The sequence below is a fragment of the Panicum virgatum genome, chromosome 2K, assembly GCF_016808335.1.
Source record: "Panicum virgatum strain AP13 chromosome 2K, P.virgatum_v5, whole genome shotgun sequence".
Taxonomy (NCBI): Eukaryota; Viridiplantae; Streptophyta; class Magnoliopsida; order Poales; family Poaceae; genus Panicum; species Panicum virgatum.
Window position 1 is genome coordinate 42,483,227 of NC_053137.1, and position 27,461 is coordinate 42,510,687.

The window sequence follows — 27,461 nt, forward strand, 5'->3', positions numbered from 1 at the left end:
TCTCCTCTTCGCTCGGTCGGATATGCAATATTCTTGCATTATCTCGAACAACTTTGTCACTATTTTCGGCTTGCGCCGAGATATGTATTCTCCGCATGGTCCTAAGTTGATTCCCTTCACCATAGAGTCGATGATGCTCTGGTCGGCGACATTTGGTGCTCTTGCGCGAAGCTTCATGACGCTCTGAAGATATTCTTGCAAGGTCATACTTCCTTGCCTCAGATCGTGAAAATCACAGGATGTGACTTCGTCGGGCCTCACCGCGCGGAAACTTGCACATAGCTCGAGGCGAAGCTGCTTCCAAGACAGAATGGTTCCTGGTGGGATGTTTGCATACCATCGCTGCGCCAAGCCCTTCAAAGCGAGGACGAGCGCCTTCGCTTTACACGCGGTGCCTCCTCCTGATGCTTCTATGGTGGCTTCATATTTGAGGAGGAACTCTTCGGGGTCTGACTCCCCATCAAGCTTCGGCAATATCATTGGGTTGAGGCGATGGGGCCACTGCACCTGCTCTAGCTCTTCGGACAATGGTGATATTCTTTGATGCCTTCTTCGGTAATGCTCTTCGGCATCTGACTCTGAGTGGTCAGAGATCTCTTCGACCGGCACGAGCTTTGGGCAGAACCTTGGTGGTTCTTGTTGCCGCGGGTTGACCCCGATCATCTCTTTCTGCGGTGGTGGTGGTGGTGGAGGTGCCTGCAATTTCTCGAGCTGCAGCCGTTGGGCACGGAGCTTCTCCAGTTTCGCCTTGCAGCGAAGCTCCTCCTCCCTCAACTTGTTGTACTGCTCTTGACGTTCTGCTTCGGTGAGCATGGTCTGCTTCCCCTTCGCTCTTGTCGTCATCTGTGGCCCCGAAGGTTCTGCTTCCAAAGCCTGCTGCTGAACCCTTCGCGCCTCTTCGATGCGAGCGTCGATGCGACGCATCGCCGCAATGTCTTCGGCTGAGACACCGAGGTCTAGGAGGTTGACTTCAAGCTGGCCATCAACAAGGGCGTCAACGGAAACGCCGTCGCTGCTAGCCCCGTTCGCCTGTGTTGCTGCCGCTTCGGCATGCGAGGGTGTTGTCGTCGTCGTCGTCGTCGTGTCCTCTGAAGTGGCTCCGGTGGTTCCTCTCTTCTTCGTTGCCGCCATGTGGTGTATCGAATCGACGGGTGGGCGCCAAACTGTTGGCGGAGAGCGTCTCCGGAATGGAGGAACACTACAACAGTAATAAATGCACACGCAAGACAAGGAGGAAAGGTTCTCTCTCTATTCCAGATGTCCCATCAATGCACATTACAGGGGGTATTTATAGGTGGCGTTATATCTCCCATGTATGATTACTCTTTTACCCCCTTACAACGGTCATATTCCCTTAATATTCCCGGACATGCATGTGATCTTCCTATTACAGTGTGGGTGCGGTACAGCTCAGCAGGGCCCACAACCCCAGGCGGTCCTCTTCACCCAGACCGACGAAGACCACGGGGTCTACGGACCACTCGTGACGCTGGCATCGCCCGGTCTTCGCCTGTCTTCGCGTTCCGTCCCAAAGACCAGCGAAGACCTCCACGCTTGCTCCTGGCGTCGGCTTCAGCGCTCTTGGTGTCTTGTCTTCGTGCACCTTCGGCTACCGGACCGAAGGTGGTGTCCCCAACACCCATCTGTTTAGTAGCCAGCAGAATCTTGAGGACGAGATTCATTTTAAGTGGGGTAGGTTTGTAACATCCCGAAAATTTACCAATTAAATCACACGCTAAAAAAATAATTTTTCAAAATTCTTTTCGTCGTTGAGCTCAATCCTTCCAAAAAATCTTTCCCTGACCCGACACCCGATTCCGACCGCTGTCCCGTCCCTTTTTTTCTCCTCACTCCGCGTGCGTCGTCCGACCGGACGTCGCGACGCGCGTGGCCGACCAGGCCGCAGTGGCCGCCGCGAACTCCGCCGGTGTGCACTTGCTTTCTCTCCCTTTCTCTCCTTCTCTTTTTCTTTTTCTTTTGCTCTTTTTCCATTTTCCCTTTTTTTTCCTTCTCCTCCTTCCTTCCTTCCCTCTCTCTCCTTCCTCTCCCGTGCTGCACGCCACGAGCGCCGTTTGGGAAACCGTTGCCCATGCCCCATGCACCGCAGCGCGCACCCCCGCTCCCGTGCACGCGCGCGTGTGCGCGCCCCTGCACGCCAAGCTCCTCACCGCCTCAACGCACGCCCTGCCCGTGCATTCGCGCGCGCACCGTGTGCCCGCGCCGCTCGCCGCGCTGCCCACCACTGACGGCCGCCTGCTCGCCTGCCCACGTGCCGCGCACGCGCGCAGCACGCGTTCCATGCGCCCCCGAGCATCGCCGGACCACCACCGCCCTCCTGTGCCACCTCGCCGCTCGCGCCGCCGCAGAGTACAGGACCGCCGCCTCGCCGCTCACGCCGCTCGGCGACAAGCACAGCGTCCGCCCCCTCCTTCCCCCCCATGTGCCATAGTGCTCGGCGCACCGCTCGCTGCTGCCCGAGTGGTCTTGTCACCCCTGTGCCGCCACGGATCGAGCTGCCGCGGCGCCAATCGCCATTAATGGCGCCCGTGGAGCTCGCCGGCCGACCGCACCACGGCCACCGCCCCACGGCTCTCCCCGCCGCCTTATTTCGCCTATAAAAGGGGCCCTCGCGTCGCCCTTCACCTCCACGACCTCCACCGCCGCTCCAAGCCTCCTCTCGAGCTCCCAACGCCTCCGCCCACCATTGCCGCCACCCCAGGATGTCGGCCACCACGGAGCTCCCCTCCCCGCTGCACCCTAGCCCAAACCAAGGTAGGCAATAGAGCCCCCGAGGTTCCCTTCCCCTTTTCCCCCAGGTCCAGGCCGCCAACGAGCTTTGCAGTGCCACTCACACGCTCTCCGCCGCCCGCCGTGGCCAGGCCACCCCGGACCGCCTCTGGCCGAGCTGCGGCCGGGGATCGGCCCCCCGGACCTCCCTACTCCTTTTCCCCCTCCTCCCGTCCGCTATCGTGGCCCAGGGTCGCCGGCCAAGGGCCGCCGATGCCCGCCCCCTCCATTCCTCTGTTTCCCGTGGAGGGAGGAGAAAGAAGATAGCATCCTTGCCAAAAACCCCCTCCCCTTCCCTCTATTTACTAAAGAACCCCCACCCTTGTAACCCTTTTTCCCAAAAAGGCCATTCCTGTTTTCCTTTTTGCAAACAAACCCTCCCACCACATATACTTAATTTTAAATAAACCCCTACACCTTTTTAGTATGTCCAGGATATTTCCAGAAATTATGATCAGGCCCTTCCACTCTCAGAAATAATTACAAATAGGTCCCTGACTCCTTATTTAACCCCTAAACCCTTATATAACCTATCATTTTATGTGACAAACAACCTCCGATCGATCCTAAACTTTACCACGCCATTTCTAGCATAGTTTTGGCCATGTAATTAGGAAATCGCCCAAAAATATTACTTCTATCTCTATACCTTATTTGTTTCCGAATTGAGCTCAACGATAAAGCTTTCATTTCTTTTTCTTGATTGTGTGCTTGTTTGTATACGTCATAGATCACGGTGTGAACGAAGGAGAGCCCATCAACGAGCAGTACTGCGAGCAAGCGAATGAGGACTAGTTCTGCAACCCCGAGCCCGAAGGACAGCACTTCGATCAGGAACCCCCGGAAGGATTTGAGGACGGCAAGTTCAATCCCACCCTTTGATGCATGTTTTGTCCTAGTTTTATAAACACAACCCATTGGCCTGTTTTATAAAATTGCATGTATTTTGCCTACTGAAAATATGGTTGGATAGCCACCCCTTGATTTGTTATAATCATTCCTTGACCACCTAGATTAATGTCTGAATGTGTTTTGTTTGGACGTTAATCGCTGTTAGAACGCTTAGGACGTTATACACAATACAACTTATTTTATAAAGAAAAGGTGTGCGTGTGTGGGAAGGGAGAAAAGTGGAATTTCGAAAGATGAATTTAGACGGGATGGATGGCATTTCTGTGTGATTTACCGATGGGTGTGCTAGTGCCTGTGTGGCAGAGCAAGGAAGGGAGATATCCATCTTGTCACAATTAAGGACTGAGTTGGTGTGTCGTCTCACCTAACTCCACTATCGTGCAAACCACTCGACCGTTGAATGGGCAACGGCTTAGCATAAACCCCACTAGTTAGTCTGATAGCCATCAGGAGAGCTGAGAGCAACGGGTGATCAAGGAGAAGGGATTAGCTCTGTGTGACTTATGCCCCGGTTAAAACCTCTGTGATAGGTCAATGACCCCTTGGTGGATCCCGTGATAGCTAGTCAGGTCTAACTAAGGTGGGTAATGGCTTTGTTGGGATCTACACCGACACTACGGTGTTCGAGCTGTGGTACCCCGCTTGTGGGTAAAGTTGCACACCTCTGCAGAGTTAAAATCTATTCGAATAGCCGTGCCCACGGTACTGGGCGAGTTACGGTGTGGTCACGCAACTAGTGTTTATTCTGGGAAGGGATGGGTTGGCATGAGTTGTTTTCGGAAAAGTGTCCGGCAGTTGTGCCGTGTGCTACGGCGGATGAGGAGTCCGGTAGCAGCTTAAAACTTGGATCCTGTGTTGGTCAACACTACATGTTACTCGGTGCAAGAAAAACTTGCTTTGAAAAATCCTTTCTTTCAAATGAACCCCTGCATAAAATATTGCTTTCCGCAAATTAAACCCTAGCCTTATCCTTGATTTACCCTGTGCATTATATTCTGTTTATACCCCCTCCGTGGGTGTGGTTGGACTTGCTGAGTACATTTGTACTCACCCCATTCTTAATTTTTTCAGAGGAAGATCCAGACTATGTTCCCGAAGACGTCGAGTAGGGTACCGTCCTGCACCCAGCCTTGCCTGTTGATAGGGTCACCCGCAGGAAGTTCCATATGGCGCAAGACTCTGATGACCCCCTCTTCGTAGTTAATGTAGTTGTGTGGGTTTTAGTTGTAATCCTCGCGATAGTGGCGCTTCACTGCCCATTACCGCGTAGAGTTGTACGGTGATGAACCATCTGATGTAATAAATGTGTCATCAGCCTCCTGGGACTGATGTTGGTATCACATTTAACTCTTCTCTTATGAGGGGATGCTTCAGTTCTGTTCTTAACTCTTGTTATTTTTTTGTGGGGGACTATTTTGTGCATATATTCTCAAGCATAAAAATGTAAACTATTGTGATCTTTTAGTAATTTGTAATGTACAAGGAGAATTCGTATATGTGTTTTTATTGATATTAATATATTATACATCATGGCACATATGAGATGTTGGTTTATGTGGCATGGTGAATTATATCTGTTGTACATGAGTGAATTTCAACTGATGTGAAACTATTCGGTACCTATGGATGTTGTGTGGTACCATGATGTATATTACAATAAAAATTACAAAAGATTATTTAAAATAGGGTTAAGTGTATATTTAGACTGTTTGGTACAACACTAAAAGAGCACCGGTACAGTTGAGTACCCCGTGGTACTCTGATTTGATGAATATTATCAACATGGTACCATCTAGTACAAGAGAGGAGTACCTGCGGTACCTTAAATATAAAAGATAGGACAGATTGATTAGGAGGATACTTACGACTGGATTGATTCTGTGACCTTGTTGATAGGATCAGAGCGCTTCTCATATGGGGTTTGAGTCGGTTCAGTTTCTTCCAGAAGGTCTAAACTGAATATTAACTGTTAAATTCTACGGGCCCTAGAAAGGCGGGACCCACCCGACAGTCCACCAAGGAGGAAGTGGTTCTCCTATCCAGGACGCTTAGACTTCCCTGGACTCAGCGGGAGTCCGGGGAAGTCTGAGAGTCCTGGATAGGACAACCGCTTCCTCCTTGGTGGACTGACGGGTGGGTCCCGTCTTCCTCGGGCTGTTTGGGATCACATCGGTGCGCAGGATGAGGAGCGCACCTTATATCGTCGTTCGTAGCAACCGTATTGTAGGTTAAACTGTGTTTTAAACTTCTGTTGTGCGTTTGAAACTCTGTATTTGACATATCAAACTTATCTGTAAAACTCAATGTTATAAATTAATTTGAGAATCTATGTATGCTTTGTATCACCTGTGTTCGTCTTCCTGCGAGACTTCTAGTACAAAAAGTGAGCCTAGAGTACAGTCGTTTAATCGGAAAATACACGACAGCCTGTTGGCTTACACTGTTTTAAGCGTGTGGCAGCTTGATTATTTATTAGGATGATAGTCAACGCACTTAAGCCGGTATAATTTGGCCGGTTCTGCTACAGAGCGTGTGAAAGTTACGTTGGGTTAGCATCCTCGGTGCACGGGAGTACAATATGGGTTTGAATATCATAGCTCATTTCGTTGGTATTTCATAATTAATGTCAAGACATAGATTAAATAGGTTTAAACAATTCATCTCATCCTAAAAAAGATGCCCCGTGCGGACGGGCGAGGAGCGGCCGCGCAGGTGGGTGACGAGCGGAGGGCAGCGAGCCGCATGCGGCACGGGTGCGCGAAACAACGGCGTGGTGGGGCCGCGTCGGTGCACGCGCTGGCCTCCGGCCACCATGCCTGGGCCGCCGTGGGCGGGCAGGCGGGCATACAGCGGCGAGCCACGGCGGCACGGGCGGTCGAGCATCGGCAAGGCACGGCCGCGCGGAGGGCGGTGCTTGAGGCCGAGCAGGGGGCGCGCGGGGCTGGCGGGGCTGCGCACGGCGGCAAGGCATGTCCGCAGCCGGCGGAGCTCGACGAGGGTGACCGCGGCGGCGAGCTCGCGGTTACGGTGCCGGTACCGTTGCCGTTGTCGCTTGCCGTTCCGAGCAGTACCACCAACAAGACGGCGGCCACGGCGTTTATGGAGACCGGCATCAGCAGCGCGAGTGCTACGCTGGCGACGTCGTCTACGGCAACCGACAGCCGCAGCGCGAGGGCTACGGCGGTGACATCTACGGCGACCGGCGGGCACGGACCGGTAGCCGCGGTACAACGACTTCTGGGGGCACCGGTCGGGCGTGATGTAGTGGACGGCGGCGGTGGTGTTCACGGTGCTAGAAATTGTGGTGCTGTTGGCGGCGGTGACCGTGCTGGTGGTGGTGCTGCTGCTCCAGCCACGGTCGTCGTACCTCGCCGTCCGGACGGCGAGCCTCGACGCGCTGGTGTACGATTAGCTGGGTGCGCCGGACGACGTGCAGCTCGTCGAGGCTCGCAACGCCAAGGCGCATTCCGTCGCGTCCTCGTCGTGCCTGGAGCTCCGACTGGCATTCGGCGGCGTGATCCTCGACAAGCTCCGCGCCAACCCGTTCTGCCTGCCGCCCGGGGCACCCTGCCGCTGGCCTACGCGGTGCGCGACGCTCGACGCCACCCACAGCGCTGCCGTGGAGGCCGCACTCAGGACGGCGTGGTGTCATTCGGTGTGGACGGGGACAGGGCGGCGTGGAAGATCGCAGGGATCGTCGGCGTCAATGATGTATATCGTGCGAGCAGGGAGGACTCCCTGCGTCAGCTCGCCGACGCCGCCACGTCCGCCTCCAACGCCGCAGGTGGCTTGGGTAGTACTTTTCTCCGCGGCAATGTGGCCTGGTTCTTCAGATTTGCTGCGCCGTGTTTGCCTTGCCGTCGAGATTTCGTCAACACCCACCATGAACTCTACTGGATGAAATCTAGGAAGAATCTTTTCGCCCATGGAACTGTGCTCTTTCGAAAACTTTAAATCCCCAACTCTGATGAACTCGTGTTCTCGCCGAGTGTATGGGCGGAATTATTGTGCTTGTCGCTGTTTGTTGGAATTTGGAAACGGCAAGATAATTTTCGTGGGAATTGTTCTGCCCTTTGTTTTGCTTTCTGTTGGAATTATTTCGCATAATATTCTCAAGCAGTACAATGTAATTTAGAGTGATTTTTGAGCAATTTGTGATCACTCAAAAAATTGTTATGTCCAATGTGAATGAGATTTGTGTATATTGTTGAGTGCATCGTGGTACACCGCGGATGCTGAATTTTATGTACAGAGGAGAATTTATAGTTGTGATTTTTATTTATGTTAATATGCTACATTCTGACATAAAATTTTGGGTGTTGTATGTGCCATGTATATGAATTATATTTGTTGTACTCGTACTTTTCAACCGAGCGGCGCGTGTAGTGCATTTGCAAATAGGAAAACAACGTGTACCTTAGCACATATGAGAAGTATGTGGGTTCACCGGCTAGGAACATGAGTGTACAATTTGTACTAGTAGCCCACCTTTAGTTAGCAGTGAGGCAAAATATCTGTACGGGAAGAGGCATAGTATAGCGGTAGTGAGGTGTCAGCCGAGTACAGCTTTTTGGAGGTGCACACGGATCGAAGCTTCTTTACGTCCAATCAATCACTAAAGGGTGCAGGCTAGCTATACAGTGTAAAAAAATTAAAATACAACTCTTATAGGATGGCTTGATATAGAAGATTCGAAGATTGATGTTTGGACAGAGGGACATAATAAGATCACTCACAGTTGCAACTTATACCGTTCATTTTTCGCCATTTCTTGCGTTGTTTGCCACCCCCAGAAAAAGGCGCCAGTTCGTCCGCTTCCGTTCCTTGTCACCACCGTGAGGTCGACGACCTCCCTTTCCTCCACTCCCAAATCTCACCTCCATCCAGCTCATAGTCGCTCGCGTTGGCTCGCCTGGACCTCCAACCAGTGGCTGCTTGGATCGGCTCAGGGACGCCGGCGGGCCGTGCCGGCGCCGAATCTCGCGCCCATTTCGCGGTCCTGTTGGTTGCCGCCGGAGTGGTTTGGATCCGAGGACTGGCCTCCAGTTCTCGGATCTCCTCCCCTCAATGGCAGCGCTCGTGGAGCTGTTCCTGGGCTCCACGTCGGCGACGGTGGACTGGGAGGCGGAGGCCTACCCGACCTACGGGGACTTCGCCGTGCTCCCCTTGCTCGTCGCCTTTTTCCCCGCCGTCCGGTTCCTGCTCGACCGACTCGTCTTCGAGGTAATCAGCTGCTCGCTGGAGGTTCCTTGGATCCGAAATGCCCGTGCCAAGTTACGCCTCGGGTCGTGGTCTGTAACGGATGGGATGTAAGTTACATCATGTGACGGCGTTCGATTTCGTTTCGATTAACTTGGTAGGCTGGCGATTCTGGAGCTGGTCATTGTTCAGTCAGATTGAACCAGACCATAAAAGAAGTTTCGTTTTGCATTCATTTTCTGCAATCGTGTAGGTCTTGACATGCAACAACCATCATACAAATTCTCGATGAATGAATTACGCCGTAGAAACTGTAAACTACATCATGGTCCATCTTTTGATGCAGATGGTGCCAGAGTGTGTTTGGGAAAGGTGTGCGTACAATGTTATATTCTGCTTTCGTGCAAATTCGCTTCCTTTGGGGCGCCGATTGTGTGTCAAAAAGTTCTATTCTACTTGCCTTTATTTGGTTGGTTGTTACGAAGCCCGATTTTAGATGACATTTACATCTTCTTTTCGTTAAGGTTACACGTCCAAGCACTTCAGAGAAAAACGTCTAAGCATCTTTATTCTGTTAGTCTAGAAGTCTACACGTCATGTTTGTACTTTTTTGGAAACTTTTTGGTTACTGGTTATAGCTAACCAAATGTGGGGTGACTAAAGTATTTGCCTTGCAAGTGGCAGTGGATCTATTATCTGGTGTTAAATGTTAGTATCCAATGTGATTTACACACACAAAAAAAAAAGAAGAAAAAACAGAAAGGAACAGGAGAACAATCTTTGACTTATTAGAAGGATAGTTACCATATAAGGAGAAGATAGTTGGGAAATGAGGTGGAGAGCAAATGGCAGTGGATCTATTTTGTTTGTTGTCATACATGTGTCACATTTATTGTGATATCAGATTGCAACCATACAATCTGAGCAAAATGATTTCAAATTAGGTAGATGCAATCATGACTACAATGGTGGCTGTGCAATACCTGTGTTATGCAGTATTTCCTTGCATGAAGATCTCTAAGTAATAAGTCCTTCTCATAATATTTGCAGATATTAGCACGAAGACTTATATTTGGAAAGGGATATGACAAGCTTGCTGAAACAGATGATAGTAGAAAGAAAATCAATAAATTTAAGGAATCAGCGTGGAAGTTTGTTTATTTTCTTTCTGGAGAGGTGCTTTCGTTATCTGTAACATACAATGAGCCATGGTTTAAGAACACCAGATACTTTTGGGTAGGGCCTGGTGATCAGATCTGGCCTGATCAAAAGATAAAGTAAGTAGAAAACAGGCCTTCTCTTCCTCTTTCCAATTTTTGTTTTCCCCCAACAAGATCCATGCTTCGACATTGAATTTTCCTTCTTCCAGACTGAAGCTCAAAGCTGTCTACATGTACGCTGCTGGATTTTACACATATTCAATCTTTGCTCTTCTGTTCTGGGAAACAAGACGTTCAGATTTTGGAGTTTCAATGTCTCACCATGTAGCAACTGTTGTTCTGATTGTTCTATCCTATATTTTCAGGTATGTTTCTAGAAACTTTTTATAGGGGTGTGTGACTGCCATTCTATTACATACTGATGCCAGCATCATGACCTCTATTTGTTGTTATTGTGCCTATTAAACAGATTTGCTCGTGTCGGCTCTGTTGTTTTAGCCCTTCATGATGCAAGCGATATATTCCTAGAGATTGGGAAGATGGCCAAGTACAGTAGCTGTGAGTGGCTGGCTGTTGTGGCATTTCTTCATTTTGTTGCGTCGTGGATAATTCTTCGCCTCATTATTTTCCCTTTTTGGATTCTAAGAAGCACAAGGTAAACAACAACTCAGCTTGTAGGTTCTCTGGCATATAGTGCTACATCTGCCATTCATCACTGTACTTTAAAGAAGCATTAATCCACAAAAATCGCTGTAGCATATTTTGTTGATTAATGGTCTGATCTCATATCTTTTTTCCCAGCTATGAAGTCCTGCTGACCCTGGACAAGAATAAGCATCGATTTTACGGTCCCATATACTACTATGTTTTCAATTGTCTTCTGTTCTCACTCCTAGTTCTTCACATATATTGGTGGATACTGATATGGCGGATGCTAGTTAAACAAATTCAATCGAAAGGACGCGTTGGCGATGATGTTCGATCCGGTTAGTGATCTTTCTCTCTTTTTTCCTTCACGGTGTTAGCTCTCTCTTCGGTAGCATCTTCTTGTCGATTTACTAAAAAGAACTTAATCTTGCACAGATTCTGAAGGCGAAGATGAGCATGAAGATTAACTTTTTAGGTTGAATGCTTAACTGAAGAACTATGTCTGGTGTTCCCTACAGCAAGGCATACCATCTGAAACCGTCCCCCCCCCCCCCCCCCCCGCCCCCCCCCCCCCCCCTTTTTTATAGAGAAGACATGCAGATATTAGATCTCATTAGACCGTATCATTCTTTCAGCATCAAAGATGGCAACCATCATCTGTGAATTTCCTCTGAAACCACCTGCACAATCATGTCCTTATATTAAAGAAAAGTGCTTTATGTTTTTCAGTCGATCAGCATTTGTAAAAGATACAGAATAATCTCCTGTTCATTCATTTTTGTAACTATACAGTTGATTTTGATTTCAAATCATGTAATCTGCTACAGCAACTCAGTGGTATCTTGTGTATAATCCATTATGATGGAAGTACTGGGAAGAACTTGCCAAGAAGAATGTAACGCTGTTCACTCTTATTTCTGCACGAATCTGTTTTGCTGCCACAAGTGTCCACACAGATATAATACTATTCCTCTTTACACACTTTTCTTATTTAGACCAAGTTTATAAAAATGCACTAACATCTACAGCAACAAATTAGTTTCATTAAAACCAACAATAAAATATATTTTTATATGGTGCATTTATTTGGTATTGTAAAAGTCAATATTTTTTATATACTAGGTCATTTTGATTTAGGATAAAGCGAAAATGGCACACGTATCGGAACGAACGGAAAGATTATTTTTTTAAAAAAATTCGAGAACCTGATAAAATTAAAAAAAAAACTAGAGAACCTGACACATTTGTCCACAATCGTAGGCTTTTGATGCTATTACATATATTGTATAGCAACTTTTGATGTTCACTTGACATTACATGATAACTGAGTAAAGCCCGCGCGAGGAGTCTGTGATCTACTGCTTATCTCGTTGTTAGACTTGCTGTGGTGTTTCCTCTGTTTAGCTCTGATAGCTTTTTGGTCTTGAACTCATGGTGCTTCCTGGTAGTTTCCCAGTGTCTGTAGGGCCCTGTGTCTCCCGGCCAGGTTTGCGTATCCTGCGCCTAAAATGCTGTATCTGTTCTTTCTGTGGAGCATCAACAAATTACTCATACTCCATACCTAAAACATATACTCTCTATTACCCATAATTTTTGTGTTTCTGATAATGGTTGTTGTAGCAGACTACAAAAAATTTCAGGAAAGTGAAATCTTTGCAGGCATTCAGCAATCAGCATGGACACTTCTTAGAAGTTAATCGCTTAAGCAGAACACCAACCTGCCAAGAAGCAGGCAAACTAGCTTAGGCCATCTGGCCCATCTCAATCCCCAGGTCACCAGAAGTGCAGCAAACAAGGCTAACCTCTAAGTTACAGTGCACCCTGTAGTAATCCGCTGTCGAGCAGCAAAAACTACTAGTTTCTTGACCACTCTGTGAATGGCGACGGTGAATCGCCTACCGGGAACTAAGATGCAATATTCTCTTTGCTGTCTGATTGCTACATTCTGGAGCGAATGGAAAGGAAAGCAGAAAATTAACAACGCACTGGGTGGGAAATTGGTGACGATGTGGCCGTTCTTATCCCCAGACACAAACCCCGACCCGGCCCCCTGCGGCACCTCGAGCGTCCTGCCTGCGGTTGGCATCAGTATTCAGGAGTTCAGGCCTACGGCCTACCTCACGGTTGGTGACGCACGTCGCCGAGGAGGAGATCGCGATGACGAGGGAGCCCGCGGCCGACGACAGCAGCAGCTGGTCCGCCGCCTCGGCCGGCCACGGCGCGGGAGAGCGGGAGGAGCTCGAGGCCGCCACGCACGCGAGGTGTCTGAGCAAGTGGCGCGGGGAGGAGAAGAGGCCCAGAACTGAATGGGCCCATAAGGGCGTCTTCATCGTCCAACCGTATATGGGCCTTCCTAATATTTTCACGTGTCCAAGGAGGCCCGTTAGGCCCACTGTGGCTCATCATTCCTGTGCAAGTAGTGGTGAGATCTCAGCCGTCCAACCTAGGGCTCGCGGCTCCCCCCGCCCGACCATAAGTACCCAACCCTAGCCCAAAATCCTTCCCTCCACCGCAGACTCTTCCGCCGTCATCGCGTCTCCTCGCTAGGTGCGCTCGCTCGCCGCCGCCGCCCTCCTCCTACCCCTGCGTTCCGTGCTGCGAATCACTGCGCGCGCGCCGGATCTTGCTGCGCCGGCGGCTACTTGTTCTTAGTCGATCTGTTGTTGCGTTGATGTGCAGGTAGGTAGGAGAGGAAGAGGGCGAAATGGTGAAGCACAACAACGTTATCCCCAACGGGCACTTCAAGAAGCACTGGCAGAACTATGTCAAGACATGGTTCAACCAGCCCGCCCGCAAGCAGCGGCGCCGCATCGGTGAGCTCATCACTTCTCCCCTCCGTTTTAACCTCCACTTTGTCACGATTTGAGTGTGCAATCTCTCTCTCGCTCTCTCTCTCTCTCTCTGTTTTTTTTTTTTTTTGCTGTTGTGAGAACTGAATCGAAGTCTTATCAGGGTCCCGTGTTATGTGTGCAATCTGTGCGATCAGCTGATGATAAAATAGGCTTTAGATGCAGTTCAGAAGTAGAGGCCTAGCAATAAATAGTCCGTCTTGTTCTGTACAGTGCAATTGTCTAATTGTAATTGATAGACAATCTGCGCCACCTTTAGCTGCTTGCAATTTGTTACGTTTGGTCTTGTGTTGGTTGGTAAAGGTGCAGTTAAAAAGATACAGTTTGGTAGGCATATTGACGCACTAGAAATCCTTGATTGTGTAGTTTGTCATCCTGAAAATAGTAGCATCCAGTTAGCTGTTCCTTGCCCCTGCATAACACATTAACACCTGCACTTCGCAGCAAGGAGCATCATAGCTACTTATTTGTTTCCATGTTATGTCTATTATGTTAACTAATTAGTTTGTTAGTTCAGGCATATATCTAGCGCCAATCATGATGCTTTGAGATTTTAAGAGGTTAAGCTTTGTGTGTATGTGATTATGTGATTTGTAGTACGCCAATCATGATTATGTGATTACGTGATTATGCTACCAATTAACGAATCAAATAAAAATCCCTTGTTTTACTAGATAATTGCACCCGTGATGCCTCCTTACCGGCAGCTTGTTGTTATGTATTAATTTTTTGTTTATATTTCTCATACTAACTGACAGCTTTCTAATTCAACCCTGCTATGTTGTGTACACAGCTCGTCAAAAGAAGGCTGCGAAGATATTCCCACGCCCAACTGCTGGACCTCTTCGCCCCATTGTCCAATGCCAAACTCTCAAGTACAATATGAAGTCAAGGGCTGGGAGAGGCTTCACTCTCGAGGAGCTGAAGGTGATACATTTGTTCATTGCGCTTCCCTCCATCTGAGTTGCTGTTGAGCCATTTTTTCCTTGAATCTCCTTGTTTGTTTTAATGGTTCTACTTTCAAATAATTTGCTGCTGTTTGTATACCTCATGCGTAGCATGCGTTATTTTTGTGTCAACTTCAGGTTTTCATGCTTGCTCTGTAAGGTAGATGTGTTCTTTTGCATCATGGCAGGTCTATTAATGTTTAGCTTGGAATTATTTCCTTCCATGTCAGTTTTGTTTCAGCTATGGTGGTACAGGCTAGTTTCCTCAGTTATTATCCTCTCCATTATCTAGTTGATTGCTGATGGGCCACTCTTTACTCTCCTTTGTTGCTTAAAGTTATTATGTTGTGATTGCAGGCTGCGGGCATTCCGAAGAAGCTTGCTCCAACCATTGGCATTTCTGTGGATCACCGCCGCAAGAACAAATCACTTGAGGGACTCCAGGCTAATGTCCAGAGGCTGAAGACGTACAAGGCCAAGCTGGTTATCTTCCCAAGGCGTGCTCGCAAGGTCAAGGTATGGCTAGAATCTGTTTCCTGAATGTATCTTGAAGACATTGTCCTCACACCTTATGAGTTATGTCATGATCCCTGATCATCTACATCCATTGCAGGCTGGTGACTCTACTCCTGAGGAGCTTGCCAGCGCCACCCAGGTCCAGGGTGACTACATGCCTTTTACTCGTGGTGAGAAGCGCTCGGTTGAGGTTGTGAAGGTCAGCGATGAGATGAAGTCGTTCGCAGCGTATGGCAAGATCCGCCTTGAGAGGATGAACAAGAAGCACCTTGGTGCCCGCCAGAAGAAGGCCGCTGAGGCTGAGAAGGAAGAGAAGAAGTAAAGTGACCATCGGATATAGTATCTTCTAGTTGATGCTACAGCCAAGGGCTTGTTCTAGGTTTTGTTTTGTTCCTGAAAGTAGAGACCAGTGGATTGTTTTGGTGTCCTTGTACTGTTTGATACCTGGTACGCATTTGCTGTCCTCTTGCGCATCTGAATTGCTGTCATGAAGTTTACCTGTCTGAAATTCATTGTAGCTGGTGAAGTTTGCCTGCATGAGATTTGTGGTGTTAATGTTGGGGATTGTCGAATCGATTAGCATGTGGATTCATCAATTGTTCCACCCTCCTATTCATGCCGTTCTGGCAGGAAAACTCAGATTTTGGCCGCCCGGATGGATGTCCAAGGAACCTAGTTTTCGGCTGACTTGTTTGGGTTCAAACATTTAGTGCTTGAATGGAGCAGTAATTTATGCACAAATCCTGAATGATTGACAAACTAACTTCTATTTGTATAGAAGCTGTAGCCAGTAATTTCAGCTGCTGGGACTAGTAGGTCCATGTTCGTCCGTCACTGGCTTTGTTACAGTTGATGTAAGAAGTTTTTTCTCCAGATTCTCCGCCTCCTCACGCTCCCTGTGTTCATCCTCTGCTTCATGTACTCTTGTTGTCATAGCTTCTAAGATGGTGTCTCGCAGCTCAGATATCAAGCCTCCGCACACCTTGTACTCTTGTTCGTCACCAACAAGGAATAGCCGTTGGTCAGGCCCTGATTCCATTGGTAGGTCACTAGCTAGCAGCTTCATGTCTACTGAAAAGGGATTAAGACAAGGTAAGAAAAGAAGCCGTCATTGAGCAATGCACTCATCTGCTCACTGTCTTAAGCAAGTTGGGATCATACATAAGATTTCTTCAAATAGTACTAGAAGTAGAGTTTAAAGATCACTAACTCCATGTGCAAAATAGTGCCAGTGAATTTGAAGAAAAATAACTTTGCCTGACTTGTATATCATTGAGGAAGAAGCACAAAAGGGGCATTTAACTCTGCTTCTATACCATTTTTTCAAACTTCTGTTTATTCAATAAAGGTCTGAGATCTCACCATAATTGTGCATACATCAATGTTCTTAAGGCGCTGCGGCGACTCGTGGCGACCTACCCCCCTCACAACGCCTAGGCGTATAAGGCGCGCGGCGAGGCGACGCCATAGACGTATCCAGGTATCCTAAATATACTATGACATCAAAAAATTTAGTAGCATATACATACCTTTGTTGAGCTGTTGTACCATAGATTCTTGCCTTCCCAGTTGCTCCTGCCATCCTTTCTCTTCTCCCAAGCAGCAAGCTACATAAAGAATGAGCAAGAAATCAATCAGCAAGACCAACAACAAACCTAATTAAGTGAAAGCTGGGCATTAGCAACATAAATGCATGGGAATGACAAATATAACTAATATCATTAGTTCAGTACTTCAGTCCACAAGCTTAGAATCTAGTGGGCATGATTAATAGGTCCCCGTCCACAGTTTTGGACCACATTACAGAATAAAAGATAATAAATAGGGCACAAGGCAAAAGCAGCATGCATTAGTCTAAATCTCTCAACTCCCATCTCTCAGCTCTCAATATCCATCATCAAATTCATTGGAGTTAGCAGCATCTCTGTTTTCTTCAGCATCGTTGGAGGGAGAATCCTCATCATCGGTGACATCTACATCATCATATGGATCTTGAAGCTCTTCCTCTTCTTCATTCTCTGAACCCATGTGTTCATCTTCAACAATTGTAGCAGAACTTCTTGCACGTTTCCTGTAAGTGATTGGCTCACCATGGTTGTTTCTATGAGCTGTCCTAGGAAGATTGCGACCACGAAGTGCTTCTGATGCTCCAACAACTTCATCAACAAGGTTCCATGTGAGACCATCATCTAACTCACAGCCACGATGACCTTGAGGAGGTACATGCAACGAATCAACCCATTCATTGTCCCAATCAAAATGTGAAATGACCAAAGGATCAATGTTTTTCTTCTTCTGACGCAACATTTGAAATCTAGTTTTCATCTTGCGGTTGTATGAAATGAAGACAATGGCATTCAATCTCTTATGTAGGAGCCGGTTCCTTTTCTTTGTATGGATCTGGAAAGATCATGGATTAGTAATTATATATTTTGCTGAAAAATAGCAAGCAAACTACATAGTACAGTAACTCACTTGTTCAAAGGTACTCCAATTTCGCTCGCAGCCAGCTGAGGAAGCACATAGACCAACAACACGCCTAGCAAACCTTTGCAAGTCAATGGCCAAGCCACCATAGGAACGCCACCAATCAACTAGAATGGCAAATTCAAGCATAGCACACATTAAGAGTAATGAAATCAACTTAGCAAGCTGTAATAAATTGCAGAAATTAACAGCACTTACGAGGGCTCTTTGATTCAATGTTTTCTATAGCCATTTCATCTGAAAATGCATCTCCTCTTTGACACTCATAGTCCATGGCTTGATCATTGATCTTGTTCCGAATTTCCCTCTCCGGTACCATTCTTCGAAGCACTTTAAGGAAGCAAGCCCTTAGCTGCCCAACAATTTCATCATCATCAGCTTTTATGAGGGGAAACAATTTTCCTGGATTCAAATACAACGCAGCCCCATACAATGGATGATCCATTTGGTTCAACCAACGTTTCTCAATAATTCCCATGATTTTTTTGAGCAGCCCTGACTTGTTTTGAGTGGCAAAGCTTAGCTTTATCTTTTCCTTTGCTTCAGCCATTAGTGCAGCAATCTCCGGCATTGCCGGCTTCTCATCACCATCAGCAGCCCTTAGCACAATCAGCAGTGGGGCTGAAGCTCTAAGACAATCTTCAACTGAGTTCCAGAATTCAGTAGAGAGCACAGTGTCATGTGCTTTTGTCCCAGCATTAGTTTTTGCCAACTTGCTGGTAGTCTATATGTCGCAAACAAACAAGGCCTTCAATGGATCCTTGAGTGTATACAAGCTCTTCAAAGAAAGATATGAAGTTGCAAATCGAGTGGCACCAGGTCTCACAATTTCTTTACCATTTGTCTTCTCCCTCATTGCACTAAGAATTCTCCCATGCCTATAAATGAAATTGGCGACCCGCTTACCACGTGTAATAGTCTTCTTAAATTCCTTCAAATTCCCTATGTCCTCTAGCATAAGATCCAGGCAATGTGTAGCACAAGGACTCCAAAACAGTGTAGGAATCCTCTCCATTAGAAGCTTGCCTGCTGCCTTGTAGTTAGAACCATTATCAGTGACAACTTGAACCACTTTGTCTTTTCCAATCTGATTAATTCTCTCCTCCAACAGATCAGCTAGCAAATAGGCATCATGTACTTCACCTGATGCATCAATTGACTCCAAAAAATAAGTCCCCTCTGGGCTATTCACAAGAAAGTTGATCAAATGACGCCCTCTCCTATCAGTCCAACCATCTGACATAAGTGTGCAACCATAGTGCTTCCATGTTCATTCATGGTCAACTCTCATGTTACTTGTCAACTTGACACACTCCCAAAGCAATGGCTCCCTAAGCATGTATTCAGAAGGAGGCACATATCCAGAACCATATTGTGTTGTGGCCTCAAGTAACCTCAAACTGTCTTGCAGCAGCAGCATGGATTGATATGCCTGCCTCGTAGAAAAATAGAGCCCATTGCAGATCCACATAATGCTTCTCATCCTTAGTCCTCATGCTATTTTGGATGGTCTTTTGGAACCTCCCTGAATGCCTTTCATCAACAATCTCTTCAGGAGTTCTTCTAAACATAGCAGCAACTGACTTCTTATTCTCATTTGGTTTTTCCTTGCCCTTGCTAGCTGCTGCAGGCTTGAATTGGAGGGTTGATTGTCTTCTTTTAGCTGCTGTTCCTGAACTTGGCACCTTGGTGGTGACCTGGGAATTTGCAGTGGCAGCCCTTGAAGCCTCTTCTTGTACCACCTCCACCACATCTTCATCTTCCTCATTTTCTTTATCGTTCTCGGCATTCTCTTGATCATCCAAGTACAGTGGCCTCCTCCTTTTGTTGCCATCCAAGTATGCTTTCATCCTTTTCCTTAACTCAGTGCTAGACCCTGGACATAGGATCACATCTCCATAACCACCAGCTAGATGTTGCTTAAACCTTTTAATTCCTCCTGGAATCTTCTTGCTGCACATCTTGCATGTCACTTTATCTCGATCATTAGGATTTTCCCAGTAGCCAAACTCCCATCCTGGATCTTTTGAGTTGGCTGGTCTTCTCTTTGGATCAGTCTTCGGATCGTACTCGGCTGCCACAGAAGCTGGACTTGCTGCTGTGTTGCTGGTGCTGGTGTTGCCCTGTTGGCTGTGTATAAAGAACAAGAGAATTATTAAACTATCAAGCACTTGCACAGCACAACCGAGAGAGCAATATAGTATTATCTAGCAAACATTATACTAATCAATTGACAGTAATAAAGTATAGATCAGCTAGTCCATAGCACACAGCAACATCGCATGGCTCAATTAGTAAAGAAAAGAGGCACAAATTACAGAGCCACGCACTACTAAAGCTACCAGTAGAGGCATAAAGCAGAGCAGCATACCAGCAAAGCAGAGGGAAGAAAGATTGGAGATGGAATTACCTGGCCATTGCAGTTCGCACGAGGCCGCAGAGAAACAGAGGAGGTTCACAGAGCCGCGGCCGCACGGGGCTATCGACTTCGACCAGCAGATAAGCCGCCGCGCGGAGGCTCAGAGGAGGCGGGGCCTAGCGGAGGCGGAGATGTGCGGGGCCGTACGGACGGCGGAGATGTGCAGAGCCGCGCGGCGGGTCCTCGCGGACGAGCAGAGATGCGCAGGGCCACGCCGTTCCTCGCGGACGGGAAGATGCGCGACGCTACGAGGTCGCCGTGGCCGCCTCGCCGAGATCCGCTCCGACCTCCGTGAGTTCTCCCGCCTCTCCTCTGTGTCGTTTCCCTCTCTTCTTTCTTTCCCTCGCTCGATTAAGCCTGCGCAGGACTTTCACCACTCGATTTCGCGCCCAATTTCCGCCCTCCCTTTGTTTCCCACTCGGTTTCCCGCCCGCCCGCTCGATTTCCCGCCCGGCACAAGGATGGCGCCCGCCTCATCCTCCATGGCGTCCAGAGGATGCCTTAGGACGCCCAAGCGGACGCCTTGCCTCTAAGGCGGACGCCATACGCATCCTGGCAAGGCGATGGGGACGCCTTGCACCCCGAGGGCGCCTGGACGCCTAGTCGTCGCCTAGGCGACGCCTAGGCGACGCCTTACGAACCATGGCATACATAAGCATCAGATATTCAATCTAGCACATTTTTCTTCTTGACCTGGACACTTAGAAGACCCTTTCTTTCTGATCATTTGATGGGGAATATGAGGAAACACTGTTTTCCGCCCAGCTTAAATTTGAAGTCCTTCAATTTAGGGCCTGTTGGCACTCCCTCACACACACACACACAACACCCTCTTGCTTGCAGGTGGAGGAAGAAGATGAGAGGAAGAAGGACTCAGGAAGAGCACGCGAAATGGAGCTACTTAAAAAACTCTGAGCTGCAGCTGCTCTCCTCTTTATAGACACACCGGTCAAGATGAGAATTTACAAGGTAAGGTGCTATAGTGTTCTGCAGTCCCTACCACTACTAGCTACTGCAGCCATGCTGCCAACTGCACCTACTACTATTTGCTACAGCCATCTGCCGCCCAAGTCAAGGACTAGGCATGGCACAACAGGAGCAGGAGCTCCCTCTACTATACAAGCATTGATGACAAGCAAGAGCAAGGGTAATTATCTAACAATCCTTCCCCTAATTGCACTGCTCTTGCTTGATTTACTCAACTCCAATCTTGGTCCTCAACTCTGTGAGTCGAACACGCCCAAGTGGCTTGGTGAGGATGTCCCCGAGCTGTCGAGCTGTCTTGACATATTCGAGCTTAATCTGTCCACCATCGACGCAATCACGGATGAAGTGATACTTGGTGTCGATGTGCTTGCTTCGGTCGTGGTAGACGGGGTTCTTTGCTAAGGCGATGGCGGACTGGTTGTCCACCATCAGGACGGGTGCCCGAGCTTCTTCTCCGGTGAGCTCTGCCAGCAGCCGCCCCAGCCAAACTCCCTGGCAACATGCCGTCGCCACCGCAATGTACTCTGCCTCGCAAGTACTCAGTGCAATGACTTTTTATTTCATCGATTGCCAGGAGATCGGGCACGCTCCAAGGAAGAAGAGCACACCAGTCGTGCTCCTTCGTCCATCAACGTCGCCCGCCATGTCGCTGTCGCTGAACCCAATTAGCTCTAGCTCTCCTCTGCTCCTCTTTGGGTAGACGAGCCCGTAGTCGCACGTCCCTGCCACATAGCGGAGCAGATGCTTGACCGCGGCGAGGTGATCCTCCCGCGGCTCCTCCATGAACCGGCTCACGTACCCCACGGCGAACCCAATGTCCGGCCGTGTGTGCGTGAGGTAACGCAGTGCGCCGACGATGCTCCGGTAGCTCGTGGCGTCCACCAAGGGGGCAGTGCTGTCCTTTGACAGCTTCACCTTCTCCTCCATGGGCGTCTGGCACGCCTTGCACTCGCACAATCCGCTCCGCTCCAGTAGCTTCCTCGCGTAGGCGCTCTGGCGGAGCGTGATGGCATTCCCGGTCTGCTCCACCTCAATGCCGAGGTAGTAGGTGAGCAGACCGAGGTCTGACATGCGGAACATCGACTTCATCTTCTCCTTGAACGCGTCGATGTCTCGCTGCTCAGCTCCGGTGACGATGAGGTCATCGACGTACACGCCGACGATCACCAGGCCTCCCTTCGACCACCGTGTGTAGAGGGCGTGCTCGGTGGTGCACTTGGTGAAGCCGAGCGACGCGAGGCTGGTGTCGAGCTTGAGGTTCCAGGCGGCGGTGCCTAACGCAGCCCGTACAGGGCCTTGCGGAGGCGGAGCACCCTGTGCTCCTCGCCGGCGATGACAAATCCCGGCGGCTGCTGCACGTACACCTCCTCGGCGAGCTCTCCGTTGAGGAATGCCGATTTCACGTCCAGGTGATGGACCTTCCAGCACCTCACTGCCGCCAGCGCCAACAGCAAGCGCGCGGACTCCATGCGCGCCACCGGCGCAAAGACTTCCTCGAAGTCAGTGCCCTCGTGCTGCACGAATCCCTTGGCGACGAGCCGCGCCTTGTGCCGCACCACCTCGCCGCGCTCGTTCCGCTTCACCTTGAACACCCACTTGAGCCCAATTGGCCGGCAACCGGCCGGCGGATCCACCAGCTCCCACGTGCGGTTCTCCTCCACCGCCGCGATCTCCTCCAGCATCGCCGCCTGCCAGCATGCCTCCTGTTCTGCTGCGGCGAAGTTTGGTGGCTCCTCTGCGCTGCCTAGATGCAGCTCGAGGTCGTCCAGCACATGGGCCGCCTGCCCGGGTGGACTCCCTATGCCAACGATGTCATCCACCAGCCGGAATCGGAGTGGCTCGCTGGAGTAATCGGCGTCGATGTTCGGGGAGGCGCTCGGCGGAGGCGTGACGAAGCGAATCGACGAAACGGTGCTCGTTGCAGCGGAGATCGGAGTCCCCTGCCCCGCGGTCGAGGGTGTCCCCCGCGCCTCGCTCGAGGGTGCCCCTTCCGCCTCGCTCGAGGGTGTCACCTGTGCCTCTCTCGAGGGTGCCCCCTGCGACTCGCTCGAGGGTGTCACCTGTGCCTCTCTCGAGGGTGCCCCCTGCGACTCGCTCGAGGCTGTTGCTTCCCCCTCGTCGTGAGCCAGCTCCCCCGCACCGGAGTACACCATGTACTCAACGGTGAAAGAGCTGCTCAGTCCGCCTGGCGTCGCTTCCCCATCGTCGGACTCCCATTCCCAGCACGCCGCCTCGTCGAAGACGACGTCGCGGGATACGACCACCTTGCTGTTGGCCGGGTCGTAGAGCCGATAAGCCTTGTTCCCGCGCTCGTACCCTAGGAACACCATGGGAGTGCTCCTGTCTTCCAGCTTGGCGAGGTTGGGCATCGTCTTCTTCAAATGTCCTGAGGAAGGACACGTCCGGCTTCCTCCCATGCCAAGCCTCGAATGGCGTCGTGCCCTTCAGGCTCTTGGTGGGCGCGCGGTTCAGGATGAACACCGCCGTGCTCACCGCCTCGCCCCAGAACGCCGCCGACATCTTCTTGGCCTTCAGCATGCTCCTAGCCATGCCGACCACCGTCTGATTCCTCCTCTCCATGACGCCGTTCTGCTGCGGCGAGTACGGCACCATGAGGTGGCTTTCAACGCCCTGTCCCGCGCAGTAGAGGCCGAACTCGACCGAGGTGAACTCGCCGCCGCGATCCGTCCGCAGCACGCATAGCTTCTTCCCCGTCTCCGTCTCCACCTGCGTCTGGAACTCCTTGATCGCCGCCGGCGCCTCATCCTTGATCGACAGGAGGTGCAGCCACATGAAGCGGCTGCAATCGTCCACCAGGAGCAGGAAGTAGCACCGCCCGCCGTGCGTTGCCGCCGTGATTGACCCGCAGAGGTCGCCGTGGACGAGCTCGAGGGTGTCGCCGTCGCAGTAGCTCACCTTCTTGGGGAACGGCAGCCTCCTCTGCTTCTCAGCAATGCAGCTGTCGCACAGCTCGCCGGCATGCTCGATCAGTGGCAACCCTCACACCATGCCTTGCCACGCCATCCTGGCCAAAGCATCGAAGCTCAAATGGCCGAAGCGCGCGTGCCAGTGCCACGCCGCATTGTTGCACCTTGCCGCCAAGCACACCAGGCTCGCAATGCGCAGTGCCAAGGTGTAGAGGCGATTCCTGCCGCGCTCGACCTTGGTGAGCAGCTTCCACTCGCGGTCCCTGATCCGGAGCATGCCGCCGTCGATCAACACCTAGCAGCCTCGCTCGTCGAGCTGGCCAATGCTGACGATGTAGCTCCGGAGCCTGGGGATGTAGTACACATCCGTTAGCACCTTGTGCTCGCCATTCTTGCACTGGAACACGACCGTGCCGCGCCCCTGGATGTCGACGTCGGAGTTGTCCCCGAACTTCACGGTGCCGACGACTCCGGTGTCGAGCTCGGAGAAGGCCGTGCGGTTTCCGGTCATGTGGTTGCTCGCGCCGGTGTCGAGGTACCACTGCTCCTCTGCCTCCTCCTCTGCTCGCCCGAGGTTGACCCGCGTGCGCTGCTCGTCGAGCTCGACGCGCCCGCCGCGGTCCTCTACCTCGGTGTTGATGGCGCAGACCTGCGCCATGAGCAGCACAGGCTCTTCCTCGTCATCCTGAGCGAGGTGCGCCCGCTCCTGGCGCCGCGGCTCCTTGCAGTCGCGGGCCCAGTGCCCAATCTTGCCGCAATTGCGGCAACGATCCTTGTCGGCGGCACGATCTCCGCCGTCCTTGCCGGCGCCCTCAGCCTTCCGCCGTGGCTTGCCGCGCCACCTGCCACCTCCGCCGCTGCTGCGCGAAATAGAGGAGCCCTCCCCCTGCTTCCTCTCGCGCAGGCGCGCTGCCCACTGCTCCTCCGTGAGCAGTAGCTGGCCGCTGGCGGTCGTGCGGGCGGGGGCCTCCGCGCGGTCCTCGACTGCCTTAAGCCGCCCGGTTACTTCCTCTATCGAGAGCGTGCTCATGTCGAGCAGTGTCTCGATTGAGAGCGCAATCTGCGCGAATCGCGGCGGCACGATGCGGAGATACTTCGCCACCGCTTCCTCTTCGCCGATGTCGACGCCGACCTGCGCTAGCTGGCTCACCAGAGATGTGAGCCGCAGCGCGAAGTCCTCGATGGCCTCGCCATCGCGGAACGCGATAGCCTCGTACTCCCGCCGGAGCTGCTGCGCCTTCGCCTTGCGCACGCGGTCACCGGCGAGCCGCATCATCTCCAGGCTCTCCCACGCCTCCTTGGCGGAGTCCTTGGCGCCGAGCAGGACGACGTACTCGGTCGGCACCGACTTGAGAATGGCCTCCATGGCCGACTGGTCGTCTTCTTCGTCAGCGGTGCTCACGGTCACCGCCGCCCACAGGCGCCTCGCCTTGAGCATCACCTTCATCAGCACCACCCACTCGGCGTAGTTCGTGCGAGTGAGCATGGGGTACTGCGCGCCGCCGACGTCCCGCACCGTCTTCTTCACGACGTACGTCGTCTGGCGCCCACGGCCACGCTCCTGAGAACGCCCGCGCCCATGCTCACGATCCAGGGAAGCCATGGCCTCCAAGCTCGAACACTCAAGCTCTGAATACCACTTGTTGGCACTCCCTCACACACACACAACACCCTCTTGCTTGCAGGTGGAGGAAGAAGATGAGAGGAAGAAGAAGGACTCAGGAAGAGCACGCGAAATGGAGCTGCTTAAAAAACTCTGAGCTGCAGCTGCTCTCCTCCATATAGACACACCGGTCAAGATGAGAATTTATAAGGTAAGGTGCTATAGTGTTCTGCAGTCCCTACCACTACTAGCTACTGCAACCATGCTGCCAACTGCACCTACTACTATTTGCTACAGTCATCTGCCGCCCAAGTCAAGGACCAGACATGGCACAACAGGAGCAGTAGCTCCCTCTACTGTACTAGCATTGACGACAAGCAAGAGCAAGGGTAATTATCTAACAGGGCCTCCTCCAGACATAACATATGCTCAGACATCAGTGCCAGTTAAGGTTGCACCCGTGACTTCAAGGATTTGCAGCAGATGTATTGGGCTTTGTCATAGCCATCCAATAAACCTTGTCAGGGTTTATGGTTAACCTTGCACGTGCATACATGCCCTATAAGACAAAAGGCACATACTTAAAATAATTTGCTCCCCCAAAAAATGAGGCATCACCTGTCAAGTAAAGTTGCACTCAGATCCTTAAATTGCCAATGACATCATTTCATGAGTGTTCAACATGATAAAAACAACTGAGAGTGAACCCAAACATTAGTCACGAAAAAACTAGCAACAGGCTATATTGTCAGGAAATCAAAACAATAATTCCAGCTAACATGAACTCTGCAGTCACGTTCACATTTCTCAGACATTTCATATTCTGTTTGCTGCAGCTGACTAGACTGGCACACTCTGCATTTTCTCCACAAAGTAATTGGACTAGGGTACAGGAAACCAAAATGAAACAAAATGATGGCAGAGCTAATATGCATGTGGACACCTGATGCATGATTATCTGCTATTAATAAGATCATCTTGCAGGTTATAGGATCTCTAATTGTTTCCCTACATGGTAAGCTGCTGTCAGCATAACAGGCTAACAGCTCTATTAATACCCACATGGTAAATTCCCATCTAATACTTATTCCTAATTAGGCATTATGGATCTGTTTGGCAAACCAAAATTGAATAAAACGCAATGCTTGTGATATGAAACATATCTACGGTAATTGATTCTTAAGCAAATTAAGTTCAAAATCGAAGTAATTGCCTGAGGTAGTTCAAAAATGTGACAGCATACCCCCAGAAGGCCAGAAGAGAATCTCAGCGTGTTTAGTATAAGTAGGTAACATCTGGGCATGTCGCTCAATCATATGATCCATATAATGTATTGCTTTTATCAAGGATGACATCAACATTATATCATATGATCAATGGGATGGTCACTTAGTGCTGTTCACCATTTCTTTATCATGAATATAACCCGGTGGGACAAGGACAGCAAGCTGAACCACCAGAACAGCCGAAGTGATACCGATATGGCGGATGCTAGTTAAACAAATTCAATCAAAAGGACGCATTGGCAATGAGATGATGTTCGATCTAGTCAGTGATCTCTCTCTTTTTCCTTCACGGTGTTAGATCTCTCTTCGGCAGCCTCTTCTTATCGATTTACAAAAAAGAACCTAATCTTGCACAGATTCTTAAGGCAAAGATGAGCATGAAGATTAACATTTTAGGTTGAATGCTTAACTGAAGAACATAGTCTGGTGTTCCCTACAGCAAGGCATACCATCTGAAACCGTTTCCCCCCCTTTTACAGAAGACATGCAGATATGAGATCTCATTAAACCGTATCATTCTTTCAGCATCAAAGATGGCAACCCTCATCTGTGACTTTCCACTGAAACCACCTGCGCACTCATGTCCTTGTATGAAAGAAAAGTGCTTTGTGTTTTTCAGTCAATTAGCATTTGTAAAAGATACAGAATAATCTCCTGTTCATTCATTTTTGTAGCTATACAGTTGATTTTGATTTCAAATCATGTAATTTGGTACAGCAACTCAGTGATATCTT

The 27,461-nt window shown here is 50.0% G+C and overlaps 2 protein-coding genes and 1 long non-coding RNA gene across 5 annotated transcripts; 2 read left to right on the forward strand and 1 right to left on the reverse strand.

The window, feature by feature from the left end:
• Window positions 1-15,577, forward strand: LOC120678024 (60S ribosomal protein L13-2-like). Of its 2 annotated transcripts, none has more exons than XM_039959196.1 (5): window positions 1-15; window positions 13,386-13,519; window positions 14,349-14,482; window positions 14,860-15,018; window positions 15,116-15,577. In XM_039959196.1, the coding sequence occupies exons 2-5, from the start codon at window positions 13,411-13,413 to the stop codon at window positions 15,338-15,340; spliced, it is 627 nt and encodes a 208-aa protein (XP_039815130.1). In that variant the 5' UTR covers window positions 1-15; window positions 13,386-13,410; the 3' UTR covers window positions 15,341-15,577. The 2 variants fall into 2 exon arrangements, with proteins under 2 accessions (XP_039815130.1, XP_039815126.1); XM_039959192.1 differs by lacking the exon at window positions 1-15 and adding an exon at window positions 13,134-13,253.
• Window positions 8,457-27,420, forward strand: LOC120678013 (ASC1-like protein 1). Of its 2 annotated transcripts, none has more exons than XM_039959184.1 (7): window positions 8,457-8,922; window positions 9,949-10,175; window positions 10,268-10,423; window positions 10,528-10,713; window positions 10,860-11,044; window positions 11,142-11,228; window positions 27,171-27,420. In XM_039959184.1, exons 1-6 carry the CDS (start codon window positions 8,767-8,769, stop codon window positions 11,171-11,173), a joined length of 942 nt encoding a protein of 313 aa, XP_039815118.1. In that variant the 5' UTR covers window positions 8,457-8,766; the 3' UTR covers window positions 11,174-11,228; window positions 27,171-27,420. The 2 variants fall into 2 exon arrangements, with proteins under 2 accessions (XP_039815118.1, XP_039815113.1); XM_039959179.1 differs by lacking the exon at window positions 27,171-27,420 and adding an exon at window positions 11,288-11,597 and having other exon boundaries at window positions 11,142-11,256.
• Window positions 17,393-17,861, reverse strand: LOC120678037. Its single transcript, XR_005676467.1, has 3 exons — window positions 17,704-17,861; window positions 17,494-17,612; window positions 17,393-17,418 (listed from the first exon to the last, which is right to left on the reverse strand). It is a non-coding gene; the product is annotated as an uncharacterized LOC120678037 (long non-coding RNA).
• Window positions 27,421-27,461: the final 41 nt, after the last annotated feature.

Coding starts and splice junctions, on each gene's coding strand:
- LOC120678024 (XM_039959196.1), top strand. CDS start 13,411: ATGGTGAAGCACAACAACGTTATCCCCAACGGGCACTTCAAGAAGCAC. Junction 13,520..14,348: donor CAAGCAGCGGCGCCGCATCG/GTGAGCTCATCA, acceptor TTGTGTACACAG/CTCGTCAAAAGAAGGCTGCG. Junction 15,019..15,115: donor GGCGTGCTCGCAAGGTCAAG/GTATGGCTAGAA, acceptor CATCCATTGCAG/GCTGGTGACTCTACTCCTGA.
- LOC120678013 (XM_039959184.1), top strand. CDS start 8,767: ATGGCAGCGCTCGTGGAGCTGTTCCTGGGCTCCACGTCGGCGACGGTG. Junction 10,176..10,267: donor TGGCCTGATCAAAAGATAAA/GTAAGTAGAAAA, acceptor TCCTTCTTCCAG/ACTGAAGCTCAAAGCTGTCT. Junction 10,714..10,859: donor TGGATTCTAAGAAGCACAAG/GTAAACAACAAC, acceptor CTTTTTTCCCAG/CTATGAAGTCCTGCTGACCC.